The following is a 26,490-nucleotide window of genomic DNA, read 5'->3' as shown; positions in this document are numbered from 1 at the left end:
TATGTCTTTCAGCTGCCTAAATCATCAGCATGCTCTTTCTTAATCTGCTACTCCCTGACACATAATTATGCATTTTCTGACTTCTGGAAGAAATGAAGCAGGGGTCCTGCAAACAACCTCTTCCTTAAGTCCAGATTTAGCCTCAGAACAGGTCTACCTGGTGGAACCTTCTGAAAAAGACCTGTGGAAAAAATAGCTCATAGTCATGTAATTAAATCCTGATTCATAAAGCTTATGTACAAGGAATGAAAACTAAGTTTGTGTTTCCTAAACTTTGGGTGCTTAACTTTTTGACCTTAATAAGGTTCTTTTCATGTGATATATGGGCACGGCAATCCCTAGGCTTACCACAAATCACTCTGGAAAAAAAAATTCCCTCTGGCAGCTGTATATTGGTACATGCATGACTCACCAAGGTTGGCACTTTGACCTGCACTTCATGAAGAGCAGGCATGTATTTGCATTCATCACCTGTGGCCATAAGGACATCTTTGCAAATATTTTCTGTTGGGAGAGAACTGGTAACAATCAGGACATTTAAAATCCACTCTGGACTCTGAAGGGAAAAGGTCACATTGGAGGCAGGCTTTCCTTCCCCATTCCCTTGAGTTCATCTGTATCTACATTCTGTGTCTGTCCAATCCTGGCTCCTTAGGCAAGCCCCATTCTCCTCATGTAGTTGGTTTTAATATCTGTCCTATTCTTCCCTGTCATAAACATGGTGCCCACTAAGTCCCAATATTTGTCACTGGTGCCACTGGCCTTGGCTGACCCATCCAGTGCCTTTATCCCTGGCTCTCTATCCATGGGAGGGGAGGGAACCTTTATCCTGGCTCCCTCCCCTCTCTGACTCTGCCTACCTGCTTGTTTCTTCACTCAGACTCCCTTCCCAGATATCTGTTCATTCACAGTGCACCCCTTTGTTTCAAACTCTCTCCAGCCCATCCCAGTTTTCTGTTTGCCCCTTGATCCCTGTGAGATACCTGCCTTCTATAAGACCCTTGTCAATACCTTGCTCTTTGGTCCATAGTTCCTTGCCCAGCTACTCCTTGCCTTCCTTATCACTGCATATCAGATCACATCTCTGCTGTCTTTCCTCATGGTCTCTTTGTCCCACTGGTCCCCATATACTCTGCTCTTGTCTCCCATCCTTATTCTCACATGGCCAGACTTTACTTCTAGTTGCCTCCTTCATAGCAGTCTTCAATCCCAGTGTCATCGGCTGACTTTCCACTTCTCCCTCAATAAAACCACTCCTTCCCAGAGCTGATTCTTGTTTTTCCTGTGTTTAAACCAGGGCATTCCCAGTGGCCCCAATGTTAGTCCAGCACAGGGAGTGTGGCATGCCCACATGTCCCAAAGAAAGGGACAGAGGTGCAGAAAGGTCACCATGCAGTAGCACATCCCATCAGCTCTTGGTGACCACAAACTGGTGTCTGTCTGCTGACAGCTCTCACCATGCTGTAAGTGCAGGGCAGTTTACTTGCCTTTTATTGAAAGGTAAATTGCTGTGAATTACCCCATTTTATGCAGGATAAGAATGAACAGGGATAATTGCTACGTAGCAGTTCACACAAAGTAATATGCTTCCCTACATTTGTTTGTTCATGTTTCCACACCCACAGACTGCCTTGCTTCAGTTCAGTACCTGCAGCACCTGTAATTGCAGGGGAGGATCTCAGTGAGCCTCTGTACTTCAGAAACCTGCTTAGCACTGGGAGATGTTTTGATACACACGGGGTAGGTCTTTGGCACGTGCTAACTGCAGGTACCAGAAGTTTGAAACTTGACCAAAGTGACAGTGACATGAAGACAAATTTTTGTAATTATGAAAAAACTTCAGGGACTTCTACCCTTCATTGGCTCTTTCCATAGCTGAAGTTCTCAGATTCACAAGGTAGCAGTCACAAATATTCTTCACTATAGGCAAACCAACTCTTCTTTTGCCTGTGTGTCTGAGTTCATGTCAATTAAGCCTTCTGGTTTCCCTGAAATATTCCATCTATTTTTCTTAAGGGAAGCACTCAGGGTGGAATATTCCATCCTGAATGGTCACCTTTTGAAAAAGGAAAACTTTTTCAAAAGGTAAACCAGTATCTTATAGTAAGTTGTGATCAGCCACAGAGACATCAGGCAATGGCATGTTTCCATGGAACCTGCTTGTAGAGGACAGTGTTAAACATACACACCATCCACAGTGTATATATTGACACAGTGCAGTCTGCTAGAAACAAAGAACAAATTGTAATTGCATCTATGCAATCTTCAACAGAAACATATGTGATGATGATGATGCTAATGATGATGCTAATAGTAATAATAATATGCTGACCACATCTATGCAAGCCTAGGAATGTTTTCAAGCAAGAGAGATTATTTTGTATTAGTCTAGCATAAAGCTGGGCTGAGTGATAGGAAACATATGTTTCTTGGTACTTGTGCTTGCACAATGGTATAAAAGAGTCCTGACATTCTATAGGTCTCTGGACAATTATGCTATTGATGTGTTGTGAGTCACTGCAAACAAACCATCGTATGTTTCTGAATCACTTCCTGCTCAAGGGGTTCCTCCACTTCTTCCAGAGATTGTGCTGGGGAGGAATTCAGTGGGCTAAAGCCCTGGAGACCTATTCAAAATGCTTTCCCTTTCCCTTCCCTTCTGTGCAGCTGAATGACTCAGACGGGGATGACACCTTGAACCAATGTCACTATTCCCTTATTGGGATGGGAGAACCTTATGAGGAGTCCAGAAGGAAATTTAATTCAATATTTTATTTTAAGGACATCCCATCTGTTTTGCTTTATTTTTCTTGTTGGCATTTTATGGTTTATGGGAGATTTTTAGGGGGAATGGGTTTAGAAGTTAGGAAATGGTGCTGTGATAAAACAAAGGTTGTTTCAGCTGTTTCCAATATAGCTGCAGTGCTTTGCCCCTCTGTCCCAAAAGCATTCAGGCCCAGACCACAGAAATGGTCCTTAGATATCTAAGTACCTCAGCAGTCTAATTAACTTTCCAATTATTAATAGTTGTAACTAGCTTCGTTTAGATTCCCAGAATATTCATAGGTGCTTCTCTTAGATCTGTGCTGTTGATTTGTCATTTTTATGATAACACAAGAGACTTTAAGCCTGGCAGAAAATAGCAGATAGGCCATCACAGAATTACAAGTTTTGTGTGATTTTCAATGTCCCAAAAGTCCCGCTTGGCATAAAAAATATTGTCGATTGACTGTTTTAAAGAAAAAAAATCTGCATTTAAGGGAAATGTATTCTTCTCCTAGTGTTTAAAATTCTCCTGCTTTCATTTGACATTTCCACTGAAATGTCCACAGAAAATACTGTCTTGATGACATTTTTTCACAAAGAGATAAGCCATTGTGAACTGCTGAAACTTTGCATTTCAAATGCTTTTTAGTTTGCTTTTCCCGAGTTATACTGGACTGATATGTGGTCTTTTGGCAAATCAGTATTGTGATGAAAGTACAATCAGTTTCTAAGTAATTTCAAAATTATTTTGACTTCAAGAGATGCTTATCCTGAATGCCAGCTAATGCAGTACTTCCTCACTAAATGGCACTAAACAGTAGTCCTGAGTGAGCTATGCCTGTTCAGAAATTATTTAGAGCTATCATATCTGAAGGAGATGCATTTCACTTTCACTGGGGCCTGATTTTCAGTTCATCAGTGCATAACATGGGCCTGTCATCAAGGCAGTTGCTGCTTTCAAAGTACAGTTCTCCCTGTGCACCTTCACCAACAAAAACACAGAATGCTACATACATTGTTTTTATAGATCGACTGCTTTTCTTTCATGAAGGAGTGGATGGTTCCAGGACCTCAGTCCTTAAAAGTTTGTTCTACCTCATCTGTTTCTTTGTAGATGTGCTAGGCTTTAGTTTGACCACTTTCTAACACTTTAGGCATTCTTGCTTCTTCAGATTTTTGCTGAAGGAGACCTGTGTAGCTGACAAACCACTCATCTTCTGTAAAATCCTATAATTTAGCAATGCTAAATGCAGGTAATAGCTAATTTCCTTACATCCTTACACTTTTCCACTGGGTGATTTCTCATTTTAATTATGCTTCCTACCAATCTGTTGTACTGAGTGTAAATTTGGACCAGTAATAAAATGTCTCATAACATCTCATCACAGACAGATCTGCTAAAACTGCAGTGCTGTGTTAGCAAATAGCTATGCCATGTGAGTAAACCTAGCAAAAATGGATTTGATCACCTCTATGGCTATATAGTAAGGCTGCCTCTGAAATAAATATCTCATTTCTCCAACATAAAGGAATTTATGCCAGACTGCGTCAGCTGACCAACTGTTCCCATGCCATGGGAGTTTTCACTTGACTGGCCTGTGATTTCAGTAATTGTGACTAGCCTTAACAGGTTTCCTTTCCCTTGGAAGATATCCTCAAATTATTTTTCAATTGTTTTGATCTTCTGCCTGTTTGGTGAGTTACCTCTTTAATGAAATTAAGGGAGTGGCATGTTTTTATTCGTGGGTAATTTTTTTCTCTTGGTGTGATTATAAATTGTACTTCTTCCAATTTGCTAATTGCCCATGAGTTTAGTCACAACTCTAATAGGAATTAGCTCACCACACTAAGTCCCAAGCTTCATTTGTTTATGGTCAATTGCCTGTAGTTTTACTTGCTATGCTAACATGCCTGTTCCTGGCAACATTTCAGCTTGTACCAGTCTCATGTTCAAGACACATGTTCCTTTGCTTTTGAGCAGGTAGTGCTCTAATCCTCTGCAGCACTGCTCGCTGGTCCCATGAAATGTTGCCTGCCAACATGGTGCTATTGTCCTCTTTGTCCATGCTGGGCAATGTCTTGGACAGAGATAGAAATTATTGTGGTCCTTGAAGGTTTTTCCAAATACATGTCCTTGTCCTGACTTGTGGTGTTTGTAGATCTGTGTGCAGCCTTGTGAGGCAGCGTCATGCTCAATATTCCATTCTGCTGCCACTCTCCTGTCTTGTAATGGCATCCTCTGTGGCATGACAGTACTGTCTGTCTTGTGTAGCTTTTAGTCTGAATTAGGTAATTTCCTTTGGCTGGCAAATTTTAATGGCATTTCCAAAAAATAGCTCTGGCTCATCCAGTAGATTTTGACTGCTTTTTCTCAAGTTCCAGCCATGTTTGCTGTCCTCCTAAAGAGTCAACTTCTCAAGATCAAGGAGTTTGGATTTTCAACCCCCTGACAATCCAAAACTCTGCTGCCCTTACCCCTGGTTATCTTACTGCTTAATGACATGTGGTTCACATGTTTCATTTTTACATGGAAGCCAGTACTCTTCAAATTCCTGTGTTGCAGGATCCTGGTGAGCCACAGATATCAGGCTTAATTCAAAACTACTAGAAGCATCCAGTAATCCCGAGCCAGCTGTTGTCAAAAAATAAAGCCACCTCTGAGTGATGTAGAGCCATTCACTTGGAGAGTCACCTAAGCATAATTTCCTGTAATCACTGAGCATTGGAGGCCACAAGGACACAGATTGTCCACATTTCCACACACAGTCACTCCAGTTACCACTTCCCAGCATCTTAGAGCAAACCTGGCTCCTCCCTTTCCATGGCCCCCAACTTCTGCTGGCAGACAATAAGCCCTGTTTAAATTTTTCAAGTTACCCTCCATATGCCCAGAGAGCATTAGCTCCAGTAAGGTGAGGATTTTTCTTCCATTCAGAGAATTTTCTTCTTTTTTTTTTACCTGTGGGCACCAGGGCATTAGTCAAAATCAATTTAATTCAACCAAATCTACACGTGTATCCTGTAAATGTATATATTTGACCTGGTCACCAGCACTGTCTTAGTCATCAGTGGGGAGGAACACCAATTCTCAGCCTGAGGTATGTATCTCAGGTGGTTTGGACAAACCAGGCTCTGAAACCTCCAACTGATCTCAACTGATAATAAACTTTGTCCAGGCTGGCTGCTGCAGATATAAAAATGAGATTCATGTGTGTCTAATGTTGAGTGACAAGTAACTGGTTGGAGGAGTGTGACAGAAACCTGCTTAATTCAGTTTCTCGCTCCCAACTCTTTAGCTTAAGTAATGCAAACCTGGACTCAAGAAAGGGATCTATCTATAACCTTTAAAGGTCTTCAAGCTTTGATCGTGAAAGAAAAGTAGAGTGCAACAGGGGCAGTTTCTCCTGGAAGGGATGCAGTGGCTGGAAGGATGCAGCCACCAGGTTCTAGTTTGCCAAGTTTCTGCTTCTAAATGCAATCTTAGACATAATTCTGGGTGCATCAAATATTACTCACATTTTCCTGACATTCCTTACAGACAAAAAAAATTGTGTAAAGTCACCCCAGTGAAAACCAAAGCAGGGTTTGTGTCATATTGGTAGCAATGTCACAGGAAGAAAGAGTTGTGCCTTTTCAGCTCCATAGACAAAAGCCAGAGATCTGCCAAATTTTCTAGTTTCACTTTAACTGTGGGAAAGGAGTTGCAGGAGAGAGCCCAAATTAGTGAAGGCTGATCTACATACAAAACATGAGTTGGGCAGACTTGCAGTTGTTCGGCACATGCTCTGCCCTGGGACATCATCCTTCTAGCACAGCACCAGGCTCCAGCTGCTCCACTGCCATCCACAGGGCAGATGCCTCAGACCCAGTGCTCCCTGTCAGGGCTGGTGATGTGGCTGTGCTCTGGCAGGGGAGTAGCTGCAGACATGGGCTCTGCTTGCATCATGCATTGCAAGAGTGGTTACCACAAGAGCTGCTGCCTTTTGACCCTCCCAGTGAATCTGTGCTGGCCAGGGCTACGTGGCACTAGGCTGGTAGGCAGCCCCTGCAAAATGATCTCTTGTTTGCCTGGGAATGCCATCCCCATTGATCACTTTCCAGCTGGCTTATGTTGATTTAGCTTAATTCAATGTAAGTGTTTTGCATGTAGAAAAGGCTCCGTGACTGTTCCCATGAGGTCTAAATCAGTTCTTCTGTCTCTCTTGTTCTTTAAATCCTATTGTCACTCACGTGTAGCTTTCCTGCACTCGGTACATGCCTATTCCTGGGGGAAGCAATTGCCAGGGGCTTAATTTTAGAGAGGAATGCCCACCCTGCTGTCTGGGAATGAAGCCTGGTGTAGCTAACTTCAAAGACTAGACAGATTTGTTGCTGAGTTTAAAAGACATCTTTCCCTTGACTGGGATTTGCTATTGTATCCGTTTTTGCTCTTATCTTACTTTTCAGGATATGGGAGGGCTCAGGTGCTTTCCAGACTCTTTCCATCTTTGGACCCTTTCAAATTGCAAAGGTGCTAGCAAATTCTCAGTTCTGCCTCTTGCCCCTGCAGATTGCTGAGATGACTGAGGATGTGGTGGATTTGATGGAATCTGTGCTTAAAGAATCTTTCCTTTGACTCTCTGTTTACACAGAGCCCTGGCACTCAGCACAAACCTAAAAGAAGGCTTATTTTCAATTCTAATGAACTAGCACAGAAGGAGAGAGTTCTTTGCCTTCTTCCTTCACTTCACATAACAATTTTAGTCCTAATGAAGGGCTCCACACCAAATATAATAGAAGGAAGAATTATTTTTCCTGTGTGCCTGTTGTTTTTCTAACAAACATATGTGTTTGTTTATTTTTAGATTATAAAATGCAATTATTGTGTTCTCTGAAGTACGCAAGTAAAATTAAAAACACGTTGAGTCAACTTGCTGCTTATTTTATGTTAATTAAACTATTCAATGGGAAGGATGTTCCTAGTTAGGTTGCTGCAGTGGGATCTGGATTTTATTCTTGACTTTGCCACAGATTGCCTGTTTGATTCATGGCAAGTCACTTAATCTCCCAGTGCTTCAGTTCTCCATTCCCAAAAGGAAGATAATTCCCCTTCATTGTCTCTGTTTTGACTATAAATGCTTGAATTGGGGTGTGTTTTTCACAGTATTCAGCATAAAATACTCTAATTTATAGGCATACATATTGATAATAGGTCATCTTGTCTCCAAGAAAAAAATCCCTTTGCAAGTTCTTCCCAATGCATGGATTTGAAAACAAGTATACTTTTCACCACACCCAGACAGGCAATGTCAGAGCTCTGTCAGACCATGCTCAAAACTGAGTTTTCATCAGTGTAAATCTGCTGATCTCACGTTTCCAAATCCTAGGCTTTTATTCTGGAAGTTAAGAACTCAACTTCAAGAAGAGCTTAGTTCTTTCATTGCATCCTTAGACTTCATCTAAGCTAAGGAATGTATGAAATCTCATCAGAAGTGTTACTACAGATCAGGTCCAGGCCTGTGGGTTAGGTAACACAGAAACTCTGGCTTGAGCACGCTTGGCCAGCATGCCTGGGAAAACTCAGTATTGTGGGAATGGCTGAAGGACCTGCTTCACTCTGGTGCTTTCTCAGATCTCCACCTGTCAAATAATCAGTCTCAGAATAGCTTACACTGGGAGGATCTACTCCTGTGCTTCCCCAGGATCTACTTCTGATTAGCCAGATAAGTCTTTAGTAGCAGTGACAATTTTCTGTCACAATGTGGTGTTTACTCATTTGTGCTGACCATCTTCCCACTACACCTGCACTCACCTGCTTTCCTGTTTATTCACCAGTTGTGTTTTGCCTGGATGTTTGCATTCCGGTTTTGTACAATGCCTAGTGCATTGAAGACCTCAGCCCTAAGCTGGCAGCACTGAAGCGTCACTTACCAGAGGAGCTGCCCTCTGTTTTCAGTCAGTGCTGGCTTTAGCTGAATCATTTTCTCAAGCTGATCGAGTCCATTGAACCCTAGATCTAAGCCCTTATTCCTACAGATCTGGGAACAGAACTTGGGCTATATTTGCAGTAAAGAGAGTGAGCAGGAACTAATGCATTGTGGGATTATGCTTTTCTTTTAACACCTGACAGCACTCTGACAGACTGCATTTCACTGTCATCTGCAGTCACTACAAACCTCTGAAAAAGGCCATGGTATCTATGGGGCTTCCTCTCTTCTTGCTGCCTGTGTCTCCCTGAGCAGTTAAAGGTTCAGCCCTATGATCTTTCCACCTGCAAAAAGTCCCAGTGCTGGCACACCTCTACAGACTGAAACTCCTTTCTTCACTTGACATATATTGTATCATCCTTTGCAAATGTGAGGCACATCTAACGTGAGATTTACAATGTGATCTCTGAGTGCCAGTGTTTTGACTGGCCAGCTAGGCTTGGGCTGCTATCTCACAGAGAGGAGTTCCAGCCCTCCACTACTGCCAGAACACATGCTGGGTTTTGGCCTCATACCCCAAATGGATTTCCACAAAACGACCCACTTCCCATAGCCAAGCTGGCAAGCAAAGCCCCTGTCCCAAGCATGACCCAAAGGGCCAAAGTATCAATCACTGCTGACTCTTGTGTTCACAGAGAGGAACTGGTGAGGAATAGCAGTAGCACCTATCATTCTTAATGTCATCTGAAGTCGCTATAAACTGCATTCCTTACAAAAATTTCCTGCACAGTTTAAATCTACCCTCCTAATTGCTGTATATATTTGCCCAACTGCATTTTAAGCTGCATTCTGCAACTCACCATGCTCATGAACAACATAGACCTCTCTTTCTGGCCATTGCTTGGGTTAAAAGTTCTGGCCACCATCTGGCACTCACAGGACAGACCAAACTAATGAGGCTGAATTAGAGGTCACTGAGTTTCGGAGCTGTTTCAGTTTACACCTGGCTATTTAATTCTTCATGTCGCTGGTATCCATCAATAAGCTGCAAGCAAAGGAGAGTAGTAGGAACCAAGAATCAGGGTGTCCATGGGCATCTGTCTTCTGCAACACTCACACTGAATTAAACAAAATAGCCTCTGCTTCATCCCATTTAGGCAGCTCCCTAACAATTCACACCTATTCCATACAGCCATTTCTGTCTTCCTACTGATTCACTGAAAAATTCCCGCTCACTCTTTCCGTAAAGTCAGCATCCTGTCTTCTGTTGAAGTTACAAGCCAGATGTTAGCTTAGCCAGTGATTAATACTTTGAAAAGGTCAGCTTTGAATTTTGCTGCCAAGTTCACCCACCTCTCTGGGCAACTCCTTATACATCTTCTCTTCCCTTCATAACATATTTGCAGTTGAAAAATATTAAAACTGATATACTATTTTATATCTTGAAAGCACATTAAAAATAATATTGGGTGTTGGGAAATGTTTTAAGGCTGTGCTTGGACAAGAAGGACCTGTATAATCCCTTTCTCACATGCTTGTAGCTCTGAAAATCTGATCTCTGGCTCTCTATACAGGACTTTGTACCACCTAATCACCTCTCAACCAGCCCACTGGATCTAAAGATGTGAATTCAATATAATTAATGTCATATAATTAATATCATCTTTTGGTGGAGACACAGAAAGTTTACACCAAATTTTACAAATGAAGGGTCCTTATTCTCCCTCCCAAGCCAGACTTTGTAAGTTTGGACAAGTAGTCTCACCATGTTAACATTAACACTTTGTCACATACTGCACTGCTTAGCTTGTCCCAGTTCTGTCTGTACTTCTATGTGTGCAGCATCCCCAAAGAAGCTCTGCTCTTCATCAACAAATGCAGAGTAACCCTTTTAATAAGTAATATTTTAGAAAATCTGATCTTGGATCCTCTCACATGGAGAAGTACAGTTAGGAGCAGCCAGATTTTGCCTAAGAGTGTTTTGTTTTCTTGTTTCTTTTGAAGTAAAAGAGGAAATGTGGGAACCATTTCTAAATTGCCCATGCTCCAGAGTGACAGAAGAAACCCAGAAACAGATAAAGACTGACAGCTGGAACATATTGTGGTACAAGGAAGCAATTAGCTTATGGCATAAAAGAATGAAATCACATATAGAAGTAATTTGTGTCTCCTGGCATTACTTGGCAACCTGGAAACTTTGGGGCAAATGAGGTCCATGGTCCCAGGCCAGTGCTGGTGTGGCATGGAGATGTGCCACCCTAGAAGGAAGAGTCCCAGCCTGTCCTCAATGACCTCATCTGAGACCTCACAGATGTGTGGGAAGAGATGAGAGTGGAAGGGGTCAGCAGCTTCCCCCCTCTCTGTGAGCTTTCCCAGCACTGCTCCAAATTCCTGAAAAAGCTTGTTTCTCCCTGCTGTGGGGACACTTCGAGGCAGCTTTGGTCCATGTTCCCCTGGGACCTTGCACCAGAAGCTGGGTGAATGGCCACAGCCTCTCAGCTGTCCCTCTACTCTCAGTCAGCCTCAGCTTTGGGCGTGAAAGACCATCTTCATATGGATTGCTTAAAAGTTACATCATTGAGCAATAAAACAGTGAAAATACCTCAGGGTAGGAGAGGAATTTGAGATAAACATTCTTTACCAGATATTGCAAAAGAAAGCATGGCCTCATCAAAATGAATTCGCTGACTCCCATTGCCCTCGGTGTGGCCGGGGTTCCAAACCTTACATGTGCGATGCTGTGCTGCCGCAGCGATGAGCTCAGGACAGCATCAGCCACATGAAGTCAGACAGCTGGATTGATGGATGCAATCAAATTTCCTGCCCTGGTTACAGTTTTACCATCCAAAGCCCCAATTTAATCAGTGGTTGTACTCACAGTGGGATTTGTTTCAGGAGGGATCCCATTTACCACTCCCAGTTTCAGAGAGCTGGTTAATCCTTCTGTGGGGCAGGGTTCGCATATCATGCCTCATAAACTCCCAGTGTGAGGGCTTAGGAAGAAAAGACAGGATTTGTCATTAGCTCCCTGTGGACGTGTCTTCCCAGCAGGCACAGAGATAGCCAACCAGATGGCTTCACTCCATTAACTTCTCACAGGTGGAGACCGAGGTCCAAAAATACACAGCAGCAGCTAGATCCATGTAGGCCAGACCCATGCTCCCTCCCCAGAAAGGTCTGGGAACGGAAACACCCAAACTGTCCCTTCAAAAGCCATTTACATGTGGGTTTTTTACCACATTCATGCAGCCCTACATTTTCCTGCTCCAAACTGGTGGGCCTGCATCATGATGTGCTTCATGAGCCTATCAGCCCAGAGAATCTCCACACAGTGTCCCACTGAGGTTATGGAAAAATTTACTCTGTACAAAGAAAGGATCAGAGCAGCATTTGTGCTTTTGAGAACCCCTTCTACCAAGGACTATTATTATCCCTGTGTGGTGCAGGATCAGTTTAAAATAATTTCACTTAGAGCACTCCATGGAAATCCCCTGCCAGTCACCCTCCTCACGTGCTTTTTGTTCTGAGAATCAACAGGCCTCAAAGGGCAGACTCAGAAGAGGCCACATCTGTACAGAGTTTGCTTTCATCCCCACAAGGGTTCCCAAACAATGCCAGTGCCAGCCGGAGGTTTGCTGAATGGTATGAGAACCAAAGGCTTTCTTTGCCTTCTGTTCATCCATTAAAACCTTGTGAGTCAAAATTAAGAGGACAGGAGTGGGAGCTTTAGGAGGCTGTGGTTTCTCACAAATGCCTAAAGCTAAGTACTAATGAGAAAGTTAAAGAAAAAAAAAAGAAGTCTGCAACCCATCACCAAAGCAATGCCACAATTAGAGACAAATCCAATGTGCGCTGCTTTACATTTATGATGCAGACAAGCTAATTTAACTAATTAGGCTGTCTACAAAATGCATATGAAATAGCACTCTGTCCTCAAGGTTCAGTATCAGAGATTGTTGCTACTGAAGTCCAAAAGTGCACTGTGATACATTGCAGGGACACCTGCTACTCTCTGAGGATGGAATTAGCCAAGCCACTTCTGTATGGGAAGTTTTGAATATTTTCTTTATTGTCCCACCTACAACTGATGGATGAAAACCAATCAGTTGAGGGGTCTGCAAGAATACAAAACTCTCTTTGTTTAAAAACTCTCTTTGATTTCACAGTTTAAGAAATGAAACCAAGAAAAAATGAAAAGTCCATTTGGCTTCTCTCATTTGAACCTAATTTTTTGCGCATTAACTTTACTTTGCAGCCTTTATGTAAGCCTAAATAGTTAAGGTATGATTTATCTTCTTCGAGAAAGTGAACTATTTCCTTTGTCTGTGCAAAGATTTGTTGTTTAAAAGGTACTCCTGCTCCCCTGAAATTTGATCTGTGTATTTTGATAGCAAAGTTTGTGCAGCACAGAAACTCTGCAGAGAAGTTCAGCTGCTGCATTACTGAGGTGCTGGCACTTCCTCCATGAGAATAAAAACCATGACCTCAATAGAAGATTTCAGCAGCTATATTTGAAAAATAATTTAATGGCATGAAGTTTGATGGGAAGAAAAGAGATAGAATTGTATTCCAGAAACACATTTTAAAAGAAACACATTTTTCCAGACTAGTTTCAGACTTTTACTGTGCCTGGTTGTACCTCCAACCAGAGTGCCTGGCATGAGCTCCTCTGCTGAACCCAATGCCCTTCTTTTGGGCACATCCCTGGTTACCTCCATGTGGGTTTCTGCTCGCATTCCATAATCCTACCTGGATCCCGCAACAGCCTCATTACTGTGCCTGGGAAAAAAACAAAATGACTTCCTGTACTGGGCGTGGACCAACTCAATCACATTTGTCTCATTTATCCCTGAGAAGTGGAGATATTGCCTCAGAGATGAAATCAGCTCAGGTCTCCACCTCTTTTTCCAGTAAAGGGTGAACCCTTTCTCTCTAGACAAACAGAAGGAGTGGGCTCACAGAGACCACAGCATCCTTTGCTACTCCAGGCTTGCCCAAGGTAAAGAAGAGGGTCTATGTGTTACTCCAAAAGGAATTTCTCTGCTTCCTGCTTCTCACCATTCTTGGCTGTTGCAGCCTGTAGTACATCAATGTGTGCTCAGCGGGGGAAAAATGCCACTGGCTGAGGTGGTGGTTGCAAGATGAAAAAGGCAGATCCACACAGTGGTTTCTTCTGTCTTCGTCTGAATGCTTTCACTTCAGGAGCCCCTTCCTTGTTACAGCTGGGAAAGATGTAAACAGAAGCCAGTCCCAGCTGAAAATAACTCTGCCTGTATCCTGTGTGGAGCCTGCTTGATCTCCCTTTTTGCATTTTATTGCTAATCAAACTAGGTTGTCTCTTAGCACTGAGTTCGCAGACAGTTAGGAGCACAGGTCACCCACAGCCTCTTCCAATTCATTGGGAGCTCTAGGGGCTTTATCAAACAGGTGGGGCAGGATTGTATCTTTTCTCATGGAATGAGACACAAGAGGGAGACAAATACCCAAGTGGTGCCAATGTGGACCGATGCCCTTGAAGCCTTAGACAGGAAAATGTATTTCTCAGCTCTTGAGAGGTTTCAAGGTTTTGAATATCTCCAAAAGCCTCAAGAATGAAACATGGAGAAATTTAATTCATGTCAGAAAAACTTCCCTTTTGCAGTTTGAAAGCATTCCATGTCCCATTTGGACTGGGGATGGGGGAAGAAGTTAATTAGTGCTCATTCACTGAATCATTGAAACATGATACTTTCACCTTTCAAAATATAAAATTTGCCCCCTGCAACCTCATTCTCTTTCCCAAGCAATTGCTGAATTTGGAGAGATTGTGAAATACAGCCCTTCCTACAGTTTTTGGCTCCTGCTGAAAACATGTAATTTGAAAGTTCCCAAGAAATCTCAACAGACACAGAGCTAATTCAAACATGGGATACAATGGCTGCCTTTCATGTCCTCAATGTCTCTGACATGAGCCAAAAATTAGTCTGGATAAACACAGAAGATTTTTATCTGGAGAAAGAAGCTTGAAACTGTGAAGCACAAGAATGAGGATGTAGGAAGAGCAGAGCTCATACCTGGCCCCCACCCGCTCTAGGTGCCTAAAAAAGACACCACAACAAATTCAGGTTAAGAAGAGTTGTTGCCACTGTTTAATTCCGCGTGCATCTCAAGAAGGAGGGAAATCCATAGAACAAGATTTACTCCCCGCATTAGTGCCCCAGAGCACAAAAAGTAGGGGATGTGTATTTTACTCCAGTCCACATTAGCAAAGTATTTGAATTCCTGCATGAGCCTAAGAGCTCAAAAAGCTGAAAATATGATCTACCTGTAAAACAGAACAAACTGAGCCCCTAGCTCAAACATTTCTCATGTGAGGCAATACCTGACTTTCCAGGTCAGCAGGCAAAAGAAATGTGGTGTAAATATCTGTGGCTGTAAGCCAAAAAAAGGACCCACTGTGAGGTCAGCCTGAAAAATGTAGTCAGTGGAAACTGTCATATGGGAATGGTATGACATCTGGCTTCATGAGATAGACAGTTTGTGTGTACAACCAAAATGAAACACTAATGTGGCAGTGGACAAATATAATACATAATGCAAGATAAGAACTACTCTCCTGCTCAACCCAGTGAGGCACACAGAGGCTATATTAGCAGTAGCAAACCATACAGTGCCAGGCTCATTCTCCAGCAGCTCTGTCATGGCCCAGCCACAGCTGTGTGTGTTATCAAGCTCTTCTAGCCTCCAGTGTTATGTGGGGCATGTCTGCAGACTTATGGTGCTTCCATGTTGTGCTTGGGAATTGCTTGGGAGAAGCTTATTCATCTTGAGACAGAATATGCTAGAGATTGGTCTAACGATTTAACAGTACAGGCAAATCAGGGCCAGTGTCCTTGCTATGTCATTGTTCTATTTACTTGTATAGATGTGGCATGAGATGCCAGCTTCAGGGTGATACTTCCCGTAATCCTCATTCTTCTTTATGTCCAAAGTCCCTCCTGAGGCATTAATCAAGATTATTAACTGTGCTTTTAAAAAAGTAAAAAAAAATTAACCTTTCGAAGAAGTCCAACTGTGCCTGGTCCTCTGTGCTGCTATTTCTATGGCTTTCAGTGCTGAAGAAGGGCAAGAGGGAAGGAGGTGGTGATTCATTACCCAGGAGCTTTCAGGAGCCCAGAGAGTATTTCAAATATTCTAGTATCCCATTGCCTGTACTAAGCAGCATCCATGGCTCATTGCTCGTGCCAGCATCTGACATGGCAATGCTGGCCAAGTCTGCACATGGTCATTGGCACTCACAAGGGCATGAGGCTTAAAAGAAAACTTTGGAGCCATTTCTGTGGCAGGCAGGTATTTCACAATGAATACACTAATAAGCCCAGGACCTGCTTCTTATTTTACAGTGAGATAACTACACTACTCTCAGATGTGCTACAGAAGGCTGTGAAATTGCAGCTAAGCCCTTGGAGTCATGTGGGGGCCTCCCAGCTTTGCAGTCTGGACACACAGCTTCCCTGTGTGTAAAAGTCAGGGTGAGAACCATATGCACATTGTGCTTTGGTGACAGAAATGTACCTGCAGGAGACTGTGTGGTGAGATTAGAGACCAGCAGTAACTGGGTCATGATTGGCTTCAGTGAGACTTGTTGCAAAAGGCTGTTTGCCTCCGTAAAGTTTAGGGAAGTTTTTTCTCTCCAAAGAAACCCCATGCTGCCCATTTTGAAATCAGTGAGAATTCGGAGTTTTCCCAAAGAAAAGGAGACAGTCATACCTGCCAAGTGAAGAGAGGTTTGTTGGCCAGTATCTTGTGAACCCCAAGGATTCTTAGAAAAGTGATGGCTTTGAAGACTCCAGCATAAATTCATAAAGCATTTTATTTCCCATCTGTCTCCTTATATCTTTTACCATAGCTTAGATGCGACAGTTAACAACTGGTGTTCACCATCTCTTCCTTTGCATTTACATGTGGGATGGAATTTTCTAATTAGAGAAAAATACAGCAAAAGGCACACAATTCAGGTCAGGAGGAAAATGAAACTCGAGTTTCTTCTTCTTTTTCACTGCATCCCACAAAAAATATTTGGACAGTTTCTCAACATAAGGACTTGGGAGAATGTATTCACTCTCCTAGCAAAAAAGGAAAGATAAGCTTCCTTAAAGGCACCACTGCAAAATAGCCAAGTAACATCATGCATTAAGGAATTATAGAAATTTTCTACGAAGTCATAGAACCTTTTAAAAACCTGCTTGTGGTTTGATATGTGGTAGAGGGGATTTATCAACCAGGACTGCTAGATATGTGTGTGAAGTGTGAATACAAGTACACACATACTGCATTTTGGGGTTTTTTTGCTGAGCATCTGCTTGTCTGGATATGTTAGTATAATTCTCACCCTTGAAGCTCCAAAGGAATTAGAATAATATCATATGCTCACACTCCTATTCTCCACTAGGGGAACCCAAATATGTCTTGTCTCAAATAAAGAAGTTACATAACATTAGAGGTGGAATCAATGACAAAATGTTCCAGTTTGTGCTTACCACTTTTTATTCACTTCCATGACCCATTCTAACCACAGAAAGTGTTAGGAGCCCTGAAACATTGGTTTGTGGTTTGTTTACTCGAGGATGTGGGGATTAGGTCATGCTGCTGTTGGGGTTTCTTTTTTTTTTCTCTTTTGTTGTACTTTTTCAAAGCAATGGGAGAATCAAAGGATATTTTTACCACCCTGCTGCCATCTCGTCCATCAACTGCCCCACTGCTTCAGATCCTACCTGTATATAATGCTGTTGTGATCCACCTGTCGTTGAACTCCTCCTGTCACAAGTATCTCCCTGCTCTTCTCATCATACCCCCTATCTCCTCCTTCCTCCTGAGACCTTTGCAGATACCTACTCTTCCTCAGGATTTACTTCAACTGTCTTGAAAGCTGTCTTGAGGCCCTCTTTCCCCAGATAATAATCTTTTTCTTCATTGTGCTCTAATTACAATACAGTAATCAACACACAGGTGTGTGTCTTACAGGAAACCATATCACATGCGGCCCTGATCTCTCCGGTGCTGATCTTCAGCTCAAGTTTTTAGTAAGATAGTTCCATAAACACAATGACATAATGTCATGACATCATTATTTTCCTGTAGGTTTGAATCAGCTTGCTTGCTTTTACAGGAAATTATATGTTCACATCTCCTTCAACTTAATTGACACCAGGGAAGTGCCACACACGTTACTTCCAACATTTAGGTCTCAAGTGCGTGAACAACATTCCCATCATCCATTAGGTACCCACCCAAACCAGACTTTGTCATCATACAAGTGAAAGCAGCTAAGTAAACATAAAAATCAGTTTTAGAGTATAAAAGAAAAATTTTTCTTTTCTTTTCAAATCAGAATATTGCTTATGGGGGAAGGGTGAGGGCAAAATTACAATACCTTGTGCTATGGGGCCTTCTGGCCTGGTTGAAAACACTGGATGCTATGGTAATACAGTACCAATGCCAAGAGAACAAAGTTTTAATGACCCCATCTCTCACCACCCCAAATTCCTTCTAATATGGGGGAGTTTTTGCTCCATTATGTAATTGCAGCCTGTACTATTTATTTTAGCATTGATTGGAAGGGTTTTGTAGAAGAAAGAATAGTTCTAGAAACTGAAAGTTAATTGTATAAAATGAACTAGCTAAGGTGAACTAATGCACAAAACTATACATAGCAGAAGGAAATCAAAAGAGACATTCTACTTTGTTCATGGACTATAGGACAGTACAAAAAATCACAAACTTAAAATCAACCTCTCTCTTGAGGGTCTCACAGGTTTCATTGAATCATCAATTGTTAAGGGGTTGGAAGTGACCTTAAAGATCATCTGTAATCCCTGCTGCCATGTGCAGGGACATCTCCCACTAGACCAAGTTGCTCAAGACCTTGTCCAACCTGGCTTTGAACACTGCCTGTCTAACATTCCTTCCTTCAGATCAGTTTAGATCCAACTCTGTTCTACTGCTCCACCAGAAAAGAATAGAGAAAATATTCATAAATTTACAAAAAGTACTGAAGCCCTCATTATTTTTTGAAAAGGAGGGGCAGAAGGTAAAGGGGAAAGTGTCGCAATTGACAGCCACACTGTTTTCAAATAAAGGTTAATGTGTCCATACCAGCACTAATTTTACACACCACTGCCAAAACTGATAAAGTGCAAAGTTGTCTTTGCAGTGACACTACACACAGAGCAGAGCTCTGAAAATCAGGGGCTGAAATGGTACACTTTGGGCCATCGGTGTTCTAAGTTGGAAATTATTTTCATGACTCTCTTCCCTACTATCAAAGACACAGATGAGTTGCTAGTTCAGGATTCAAATTGCTGTTTGACTCTTAACAGGCCTCTACATACGACAAGCTCTAGACATTTATGTAATCCTTGGCACCTCAAGGCTTTGCCACAACCACTGGGAATACATTTGTAAGATTTTAATTCAAAGGGTTGAGTTATGCATATGAACTAACACCCTGCATATGATCACTGAGCTAGCTGCAGCACTACAGACCCATCCCAAAACCTGCTACTTTCATTTATAACAGTCCTGTCAACAGTTCATGCACATGTCAAAATTATCAAAGTGTTTTTCACTATTTTTCTGAGAAAAGAGGAGCCCTTGCAACACATAGAAAGACACAGATATATGTCTTTGCATGATTTCAGTAAAAACATGCTTTTCTTATTAAAATGTGATGCTATTCTGTGATTATAATAATCTTTTTTCCTGGGAAATTTATGACTCAGTATGTGTAAATACTCATCTCAGGGGTCTGCCCTTATGGTGGCTTTGGCCACCTACAGATCTTCTCACTGTTTTTGTGTGTGAATTGCATCAGAGTTGTGTGCATAACAGATTCTCCCTTCTTTTGGCTTCCCTATCCATCTGGGTGCTTGTCAAGTATGTTGGCTGGTCACCTTATTAGCAACAAAAATGGGACTTGAGTCCCAGCAAGACTGTGGTGGAAGCTGTAGGTCTCCCTGTTGACTGCAGTGGTGTTCAACCACTTCCACCACTTCAGCAAGGGCTTTCCAGTGCATGGTTGTGGACTCTGGTTGCTTTAGTCCTGCAGACTATGGAGAGCTTTTGATTACACTTAACTTCAGCACAGGCTAAGGGCACTCCACTGTCACTAGATAACCTCATTATATAATGCAGTTCTGTGCATGTGCTGTGCTCTCTTGTTGGTTCCCCCATAAGACAGGTTCATGTATGTGGAAATCTGATGGGTTTTCAGCGGCAGAGGCAGATTACTGGCTAACCATGCACCAGCATTTCTCTGGAGCCACAGCTTTCCCAGCAAGGCTACCACATGTTCACAGTCTGGATGTGTCTCACCTCAAGCCCCAAGTGCTATGCCTAGGCCAAGCCACATGTGACCCCAACATGCTGATCACCCCTATGTGGCATGGGATCAAGCCTTAGTCAGAAAGCTGAGCTGATGTTTCCAAGAAGCAAAAAGAAAGGGAGAAGTTTGTGCAGCACATTGTCATTGCCAGTGGTATTTTCCAGACTAACAGTAAACTTGGGTTGTTTACTGGATCCCAAACTTTCTTTGCATGTATACAGGAAAACAGATGCTTCCCACTCCTGGGCCCCATGCCCAAGCAGGCTCCCTCAGCAACATTACAGGCAGGGAACAAAAAGCAGAGCAGCAGAGACATTGCTTCCTGCCTCTGTCTGCTTTGAGCTGGCGATAGAGCATTATCTATCCTGCACACTTCTCTGGCCTCCTTGCCAGGCTATCAGGCAGGCTCACAGCGTGCAGTTTGCTTTTCCTGCTCCGTAGGAACAGCTGCTGCCTCCGCTTCCAAACAGGGCACAGAGGCCAGGGCTTGCAAGCACTTTGGCTCAAACAGGACACATGGCGCAGGGATGAGAGAGCTGGGAAGTGAGCCACATCTCCCAGAGCCTGAGCAGGTGGGTGCCCCAACTACTAGGCTGCCTTTCATCTTCCAGCATTAAAGGCCTGGTGTGGTCCATCCAGAACCCTATCTTCAGTAAGCCTCAGGTGCAGTCCTCCAATTGATTCATTTTTGCCAGCATAAATTAAACTTCAGGCTCTTCCAATGAATTAAAGAGGCAAAGGTGAAATAGAGGACAAAAGCATGTGCCTGGACATATATGTAACCATTTGACTTCAGGAGTGCCACCTGTCAGTCTTTTGCCTCTTCTTCTGAAGCAGTGGTGCTGGTCCCAGCCTGTGCCAGAACTGTGATTTATCATGCCCTTCTGTGGTCCAAAGAGGATCTTTCTTCAGCTTTCTGCCTGAAGAAAGGGACACAGGCTGCTTGAGGACGTGATGCACTCACTGTTCCCCTCTCTTGTGACATTTCTTTATATAAGCAGCCGAATAGCAAAACATATCAGTGTTCATTACTAATTTTGTTATTTATAGTGAGCTGCCACAGATGGAGACTGCAGCACCATTCTATCTTTAGGGCATAGTGCCTGCCTGCCTGTACAGACAATTGGTAATTAGCACAAGAACAAGTTGTTTACCTATTCTCAAACATAAATAAATAGAAGACCCATTTATCCATCAAAATTCAACTGCCTCCCTTTGCCAGATCTCCAGGTTAACTGCTTAATGAATAGAGCTCATCACTTCAGGCACTTAAGCAAATATAAAAGTGCCTTTAAAGGAAATTAGATATGCAATAAAAATTAATCAGCCATATACTGAACAAATAGCACTTAGATCACAAGAATCATAAGCACAGGACAAGATGAAGGGCACAGGGATGCCAAGCAGAGGTGTAGAATTGGACCAGCCAGTACGTAGGGGAAATGTGGTGCATATATCCTACTTAATCCTGACATGTGCACTTCCTACCAGTACAGCTGCCCAGCTCTGAGCCAATCACTCCAAGTGAATCCTTGCATGAGCTTGAAACTGGAGAAAAAGAGGCAGAGAGGGCACTGGCAGTTCTTCAAGTAAAATCAATCCCACGTATGCTCTAAGAGGACCTTGTATGCCTTGGGTGGCAGGACCCTTCCCAATGGAAACACCACACAAGCCAGGGAGAAAATATGACTTTTTCTATTTTTATTGCTGATTCCAATCCTTCTTTGTTTTCTTTTATTCACTATACCCACCCCTGAAGGTAGAGAAAAACAGGCTTTATGAATAGATGGACTCTGTGAGTTGCACCTAAGTGTTGGCCCCACTTCCTTCTCTCCTTGTCCCCCCACCCTCCCTGTGGATGGGAGGAGTGCACTCACTATTAAGGCCAAAGCAGTCAGTGTGGAGAAGAGCAAACAACCCTTGTCTTTCTCACCATTCAGGTGTTTTCAGCATCTGAAAGTGTTCACTTACTCAGGCTTGCAAGTGCAACAGTGTTTTACATGCATATGGGTGTACACAAATCCTTATGTACAGAGTGGGAAAACTGCTATCACACAGCAGAAGTGGGTCAGATCTGAGGAATTCTGCCAAGCCTCCATTTTCAATCATATGGGATCCAGTAAAGCGCTATTTGCTCACTTCCCTATCATCCAGGCAAACTTTATTTGGCCTTCTTATTACGCAGTTTACAGTATCCAGGAAGGGAGTAAAAGCTACTAAATCAAAGAAAATTATTCCAAATACAGTGACTGGGGGGAAAAAATCTAATGAAAGGGTCCTTTTGTCTTTCAGCTCACAACTCCAAATTTTCCTGTAGTGGTCAAGCTGGGACATGCTCATGCTGGAATGGGAAAGGTAAGTAAAAGAAAAAAATATATATATCTATATATCTGGAAACAGATACATATGTGGCTCAGCATTCCTGTGATTACACATGGCATGTGACCAGCCAGCCAAGGGGTTAAACCTCCCCACAACCTATCTGGGTCGCACTGGCTGTTCCTGTGGGAGAAAAGGCCTTTTTCCACTGTCACGCACTTGGAGACAGGCAGTGGGATTGGGTTGGAGGCTTTCTGGGATGCAGGAAGGGGGGTTGGTGAAGTGTGGGGGAAAACTGGCTGGGCTGAAGTCATTAGGCTTGTCTTTTATACATTTTCTCTTCTCCTGAAAGTGGTAGTGTTGTTTATTCAAGCACCTGTAAAGTGCAGCTACACCCCATAGCGCTCACAATGAGGAGATGTGGCACTGGGCTTCTTGAGTGCATTATGATGACCTTATTCAAAAAATGGGAGCCCTTCAGTTATTTTTTTCCTCCTTGCAAGGAAGAACAGGACCTTACAAAGCAGAGTGGCTGGTTGCCTGCCAAGGAATCCTGAAAAACAGTTCACTACCCAGAAGGACCTGTTTGTTTTTCCCAGGCTCTCTGGGATCTTTATTCCCCTAGTGAATTAGCAGCCCCTGTTTTTTGGGGTGACTGGGCTCCCCTTTCAGTGAGGCATCATCTGCACATTCCTACTGCACTTGAGTCTCCTCTTTCTTGCATATATCTTTTCAAAAGGGGTCCCCTATCTGTCTAAAACTTGGTTTGTTCAGAAGTACAAAATTGAGGTATCATCTCTGAATCCAAATGAGTGGTACATGAACTTGGTAACTGATACGCCTGTCGCAGTGCCTCCCTAGAGCAGACAGACCTTCTCCTAGCCTCACACTTTGCCTGAAAAGTATTTATAGTTACACCAAATTTAAACTTGGTACAGTTTGTTTGTTGTGCTCTGGAAACTGAAGCCCTTTCTGGCTTGCTGGATTGCACATGGAGGATCTAATAATCTTTCTTGCTCTGGTTGCAATGTTCCCCTGTCTGGATGGTAGCTGCTGGGGAGGAAGTGGGCACAGATCTCTGTGCCAGTGGTGGAGTTGGCTTTCAGCATCAAGGAACAAACATGTGAATAAGCAGGAAATGTTGTTTAATATATTGGTACTGTCTATGATAAGCAGGCAGAGGTGTCATGGAATTAGAGTGTGTGCAGACAGCCTAAGGTGCTTGTTATGGAGCCACTAACTTGTTCCTAGGAAGGGTTTAATTAGCAAAAACCAACCAGGACAAACCAGGAGGAAAACCTCTCCCCTGAGACCTTGCAAGCCTGCATGTCCCTGTCTGCTCTGCCATTTCACCTGTAATGCAGGGCTTCATGTGTCTCATGCAGCAAGGATCCCTAGTGGCTACAGAAATGAGGGCAGAATCAGAGAGAAGTACTCCAATCTCAACAGCATTTCCAGACAAAACTCTCAGCAGAACATTTAGCTATTGTCTTCTGCACACACCAGATCTTCTTCCACCTCATACTTTCCCTCCCTTTTTATTCTTTAACTATATTGATTTTTGCTGTCAGAAGTGAAGGAGGAAGAGAGGTTCTATTCAGACTCCTGGCACAATTGTACTCAGAGGTACAAGGAGGATATGTAGGAAGTCATTCCAGATAAAGATAGGCTAACAGCCAGCATTTTAGAAGAAAGAATTAGTCTGAAGCCAAGTTTACTTTAGTCCATTATGAAATTAGTGACTACTAGCAAAGTCTGGATGTGCATTTGGGCACGGAGTTTCGACACTGCTCTGTTCTGTAGATGGGAAGGTACAGGAAGCAAGGGTTGTTGACCTTATGGTTTTAGTTTGGGCCCTTCTCCAGCCACAAGCAGCCTGAAGAAAAGTTGAGACTGATTAAATTTTCTCTGTTCAGTCTCACTGCATTTCATTGCAGAGCAAAAAAAGAAAGAACAATAAAATAAAATAAAGAATAAATCAGTTGGTTTAAAACACAAGTAGCAAGAATTTGTTTCATGCTTTTTTTGAAACAGTAAGTTTCAAGCCCAAGCAGGACTGACAAAAGAAACTGCAGAAAATATCAGGAGAAATACAGAGAAGTGCAATTATGGGTATACTAGAAAAGTAACACCTACAGATTAAAAAAAATCAAACCTACAATAAAGTAATGTAGAAGAGGGAAGTTCCCAGGAGACATTATATTGTTTTTAACCATCATAATGCAAAAGCAATAACCAGTGAGATTAGAGAGAGCTAAATTATTTCCTTGCACTGGTTTTCAGAATTAGAGAAGATAGCAGGAAATAGCAGGTCTTTAGCTATAAAATATACATAATATGAAAAGAGATAGGTTTGCTTTTGGTTTGATGTGTGCAACAAAGTAAATGTTAATAAAGCACCTGTGTCAGGTCATGTTTTGTATTAAATCAGTGATTGGAGAAACAAAAGATAGAATAACCAATATATTAGTCAAAGTACACATGTGAGTATTAAAATAGTACTTACTGCAACAAATGATGCCAAGATAGTGAGCCATGTATGTGTACCTGTAATTGGTGCTTCAAAGGATGTGAGGATTCAGTGTTATTACAAGAGAAATTGTCAAGGAAGTTGTTACTTTTTATTTTTGTTATTAACGATAAAATCACGTGTAATGGGAGGCACCAACAGATAGAATAATGAGCAAAGATGGGAAGTCCTGGCATTGTTATTCTTTATTTGTCTGAGGCAGTGGCCAGGAGCCAGAAGAATTCTGGATGCAGAAAATGCCTCTTGCCCAAAAAGTTCTACCATCTGCTTTCAGGGAGATTTGTGTCATTTCACAGTTTTCTTCAGTTTCTCTGTGTTACAGACTAGAGGAATTATAATGATTACCTGATACCTATTGCTAATTCATGTTCATAACCTTCTTGGCAGTGTGAGTGCTGAATGTTTATTATTTTGCAATAATTGCTAGAAGGAGCATAATTATAATAGACTTTCATTTTCACATATTGTTTGTTTTGACACAATTTTCAGAAAATTCACTCACCACATTTTTTAATTAGAGGGCTAAACAAAGAATCCTCAAAGCTAAAATGAAAAATAACCACAGTAGGACTTGTACAAAATAGGCTCTATTGACTCCTTTCCCCTTAAGGGTAGGTCACCACAACTGTCTTCAGCTTGGGAGAGGAGTAGCTATTATTCAGGATCAGAACCAAAAGGGATGGCAGTATACCATTTGTGAAAGAAATGCTCTTGCCAAGTGATGTGTGCATGTGAGGTGCACATGGAGATGGAGAAAATACATTTGCAATAACAGGCATCTTTAGAAATTTCCATTGAGAAAAGCAGAAACAACAGCTTCTCTATTGACTTGAACAGAGACACCAGTAATAGCCTTCACCCAGGAACAGACAAGCTTCTAATCTAAAAACAGAACACATGCCCCTCAGCCCCTCCCATGGCCATCATTATCCTCCTTCCAAAATTTGGAGTCAGTTCATATTTCCATGGCACTGGAAGATGATAACAAGTGCTCTCTGTGCTGCTGGCCCTGTGCAGTATCGATACAAATAAAATATTTGTAAAAATACTGCTTAGACAACTGTTTACAATGGAGTCAGCAGAGAAGGACCTTTCTCATGTTGTATTTAAGTTGCCCAAACTCACAAGATCAACAGTACTCAAGGAATCTTCCAGGAAAACCACGGATGGACACTAAGAGATGTCTTTCCATGTACAGAACAGAACTGCTGTTTATCCAGCAGCTCCTTGGAGATCAAGGCATTTTTAATCATTGTGCAGTTTGAGCCTACCTACCCCAGAAGTGATTGGCTCTCTCTCTGCACTGCAGTGAGAAAGGAATAACACTTCTTCCTGACTCCGGATCTCATAATGCCAGAGCCCATGGAAAAGAATAAAGCTCTGAGTGTGTTAGTATTTGCCATTTGTGTGCTAACATGACCCTAAAGTGCCCTAGGAACAGAGCCCAGTACTGCAAATTCACTCAAAGAGCCTCTTCACCTCTTCTTTATCAGATCATGAGAAGGAAACAACTGCCAGATCTACAAAGAGAGGAAAACCAGTATCTGTTCATGTGAATTTACATATATTTATATCAATTTTATATATATGTATATTTTGCTACTCCT

At 42.4% G+C, this 26,490-nt stretch overlaps 1 protein-coding gene across 2 annotated transcripts in view; it reads left to right on the top strand.

Annotated features, from left to right (window-relative positions):
• Positions 1-26,490, top strand: part of SYN3 (synapsin III) — a 190,256-nt gene that overhangs the window by 130,161 nt on the left and 33,605 nt on the right. For both annotated transcript variants that reach the window (XM_066551033.1, XM_066551035.1), the window contains one exon: positions 22,327-22,389. In XM_066551033.1, coding sequence (XP_066407130.1) covers positions 22,327-22,389 — 63 coding nt within the window. The remainder of the gene's footprint in view (positions 1-22,326; positions 22,390-26,490) is intronic.

Source organism: Molothrus aeneus, chromosome 5 (assembly GCF_037042795.1).
Source record: "Molothrus aeneus isolate 106 chromosome 5, BPBGC_Maene_1.0, whole genome shotgun sequence".
NCBI lineage: Eukaryota > Metazoa > Chordata > Aves > Passeriformes > Icteridae > Molothrus > Molothrus aeneus.
The sequence above is the reverse complement of the archived record's forward strand: the minus strand, read 5'-3'. Positions and strand labels throughout refer to the sequence as shown.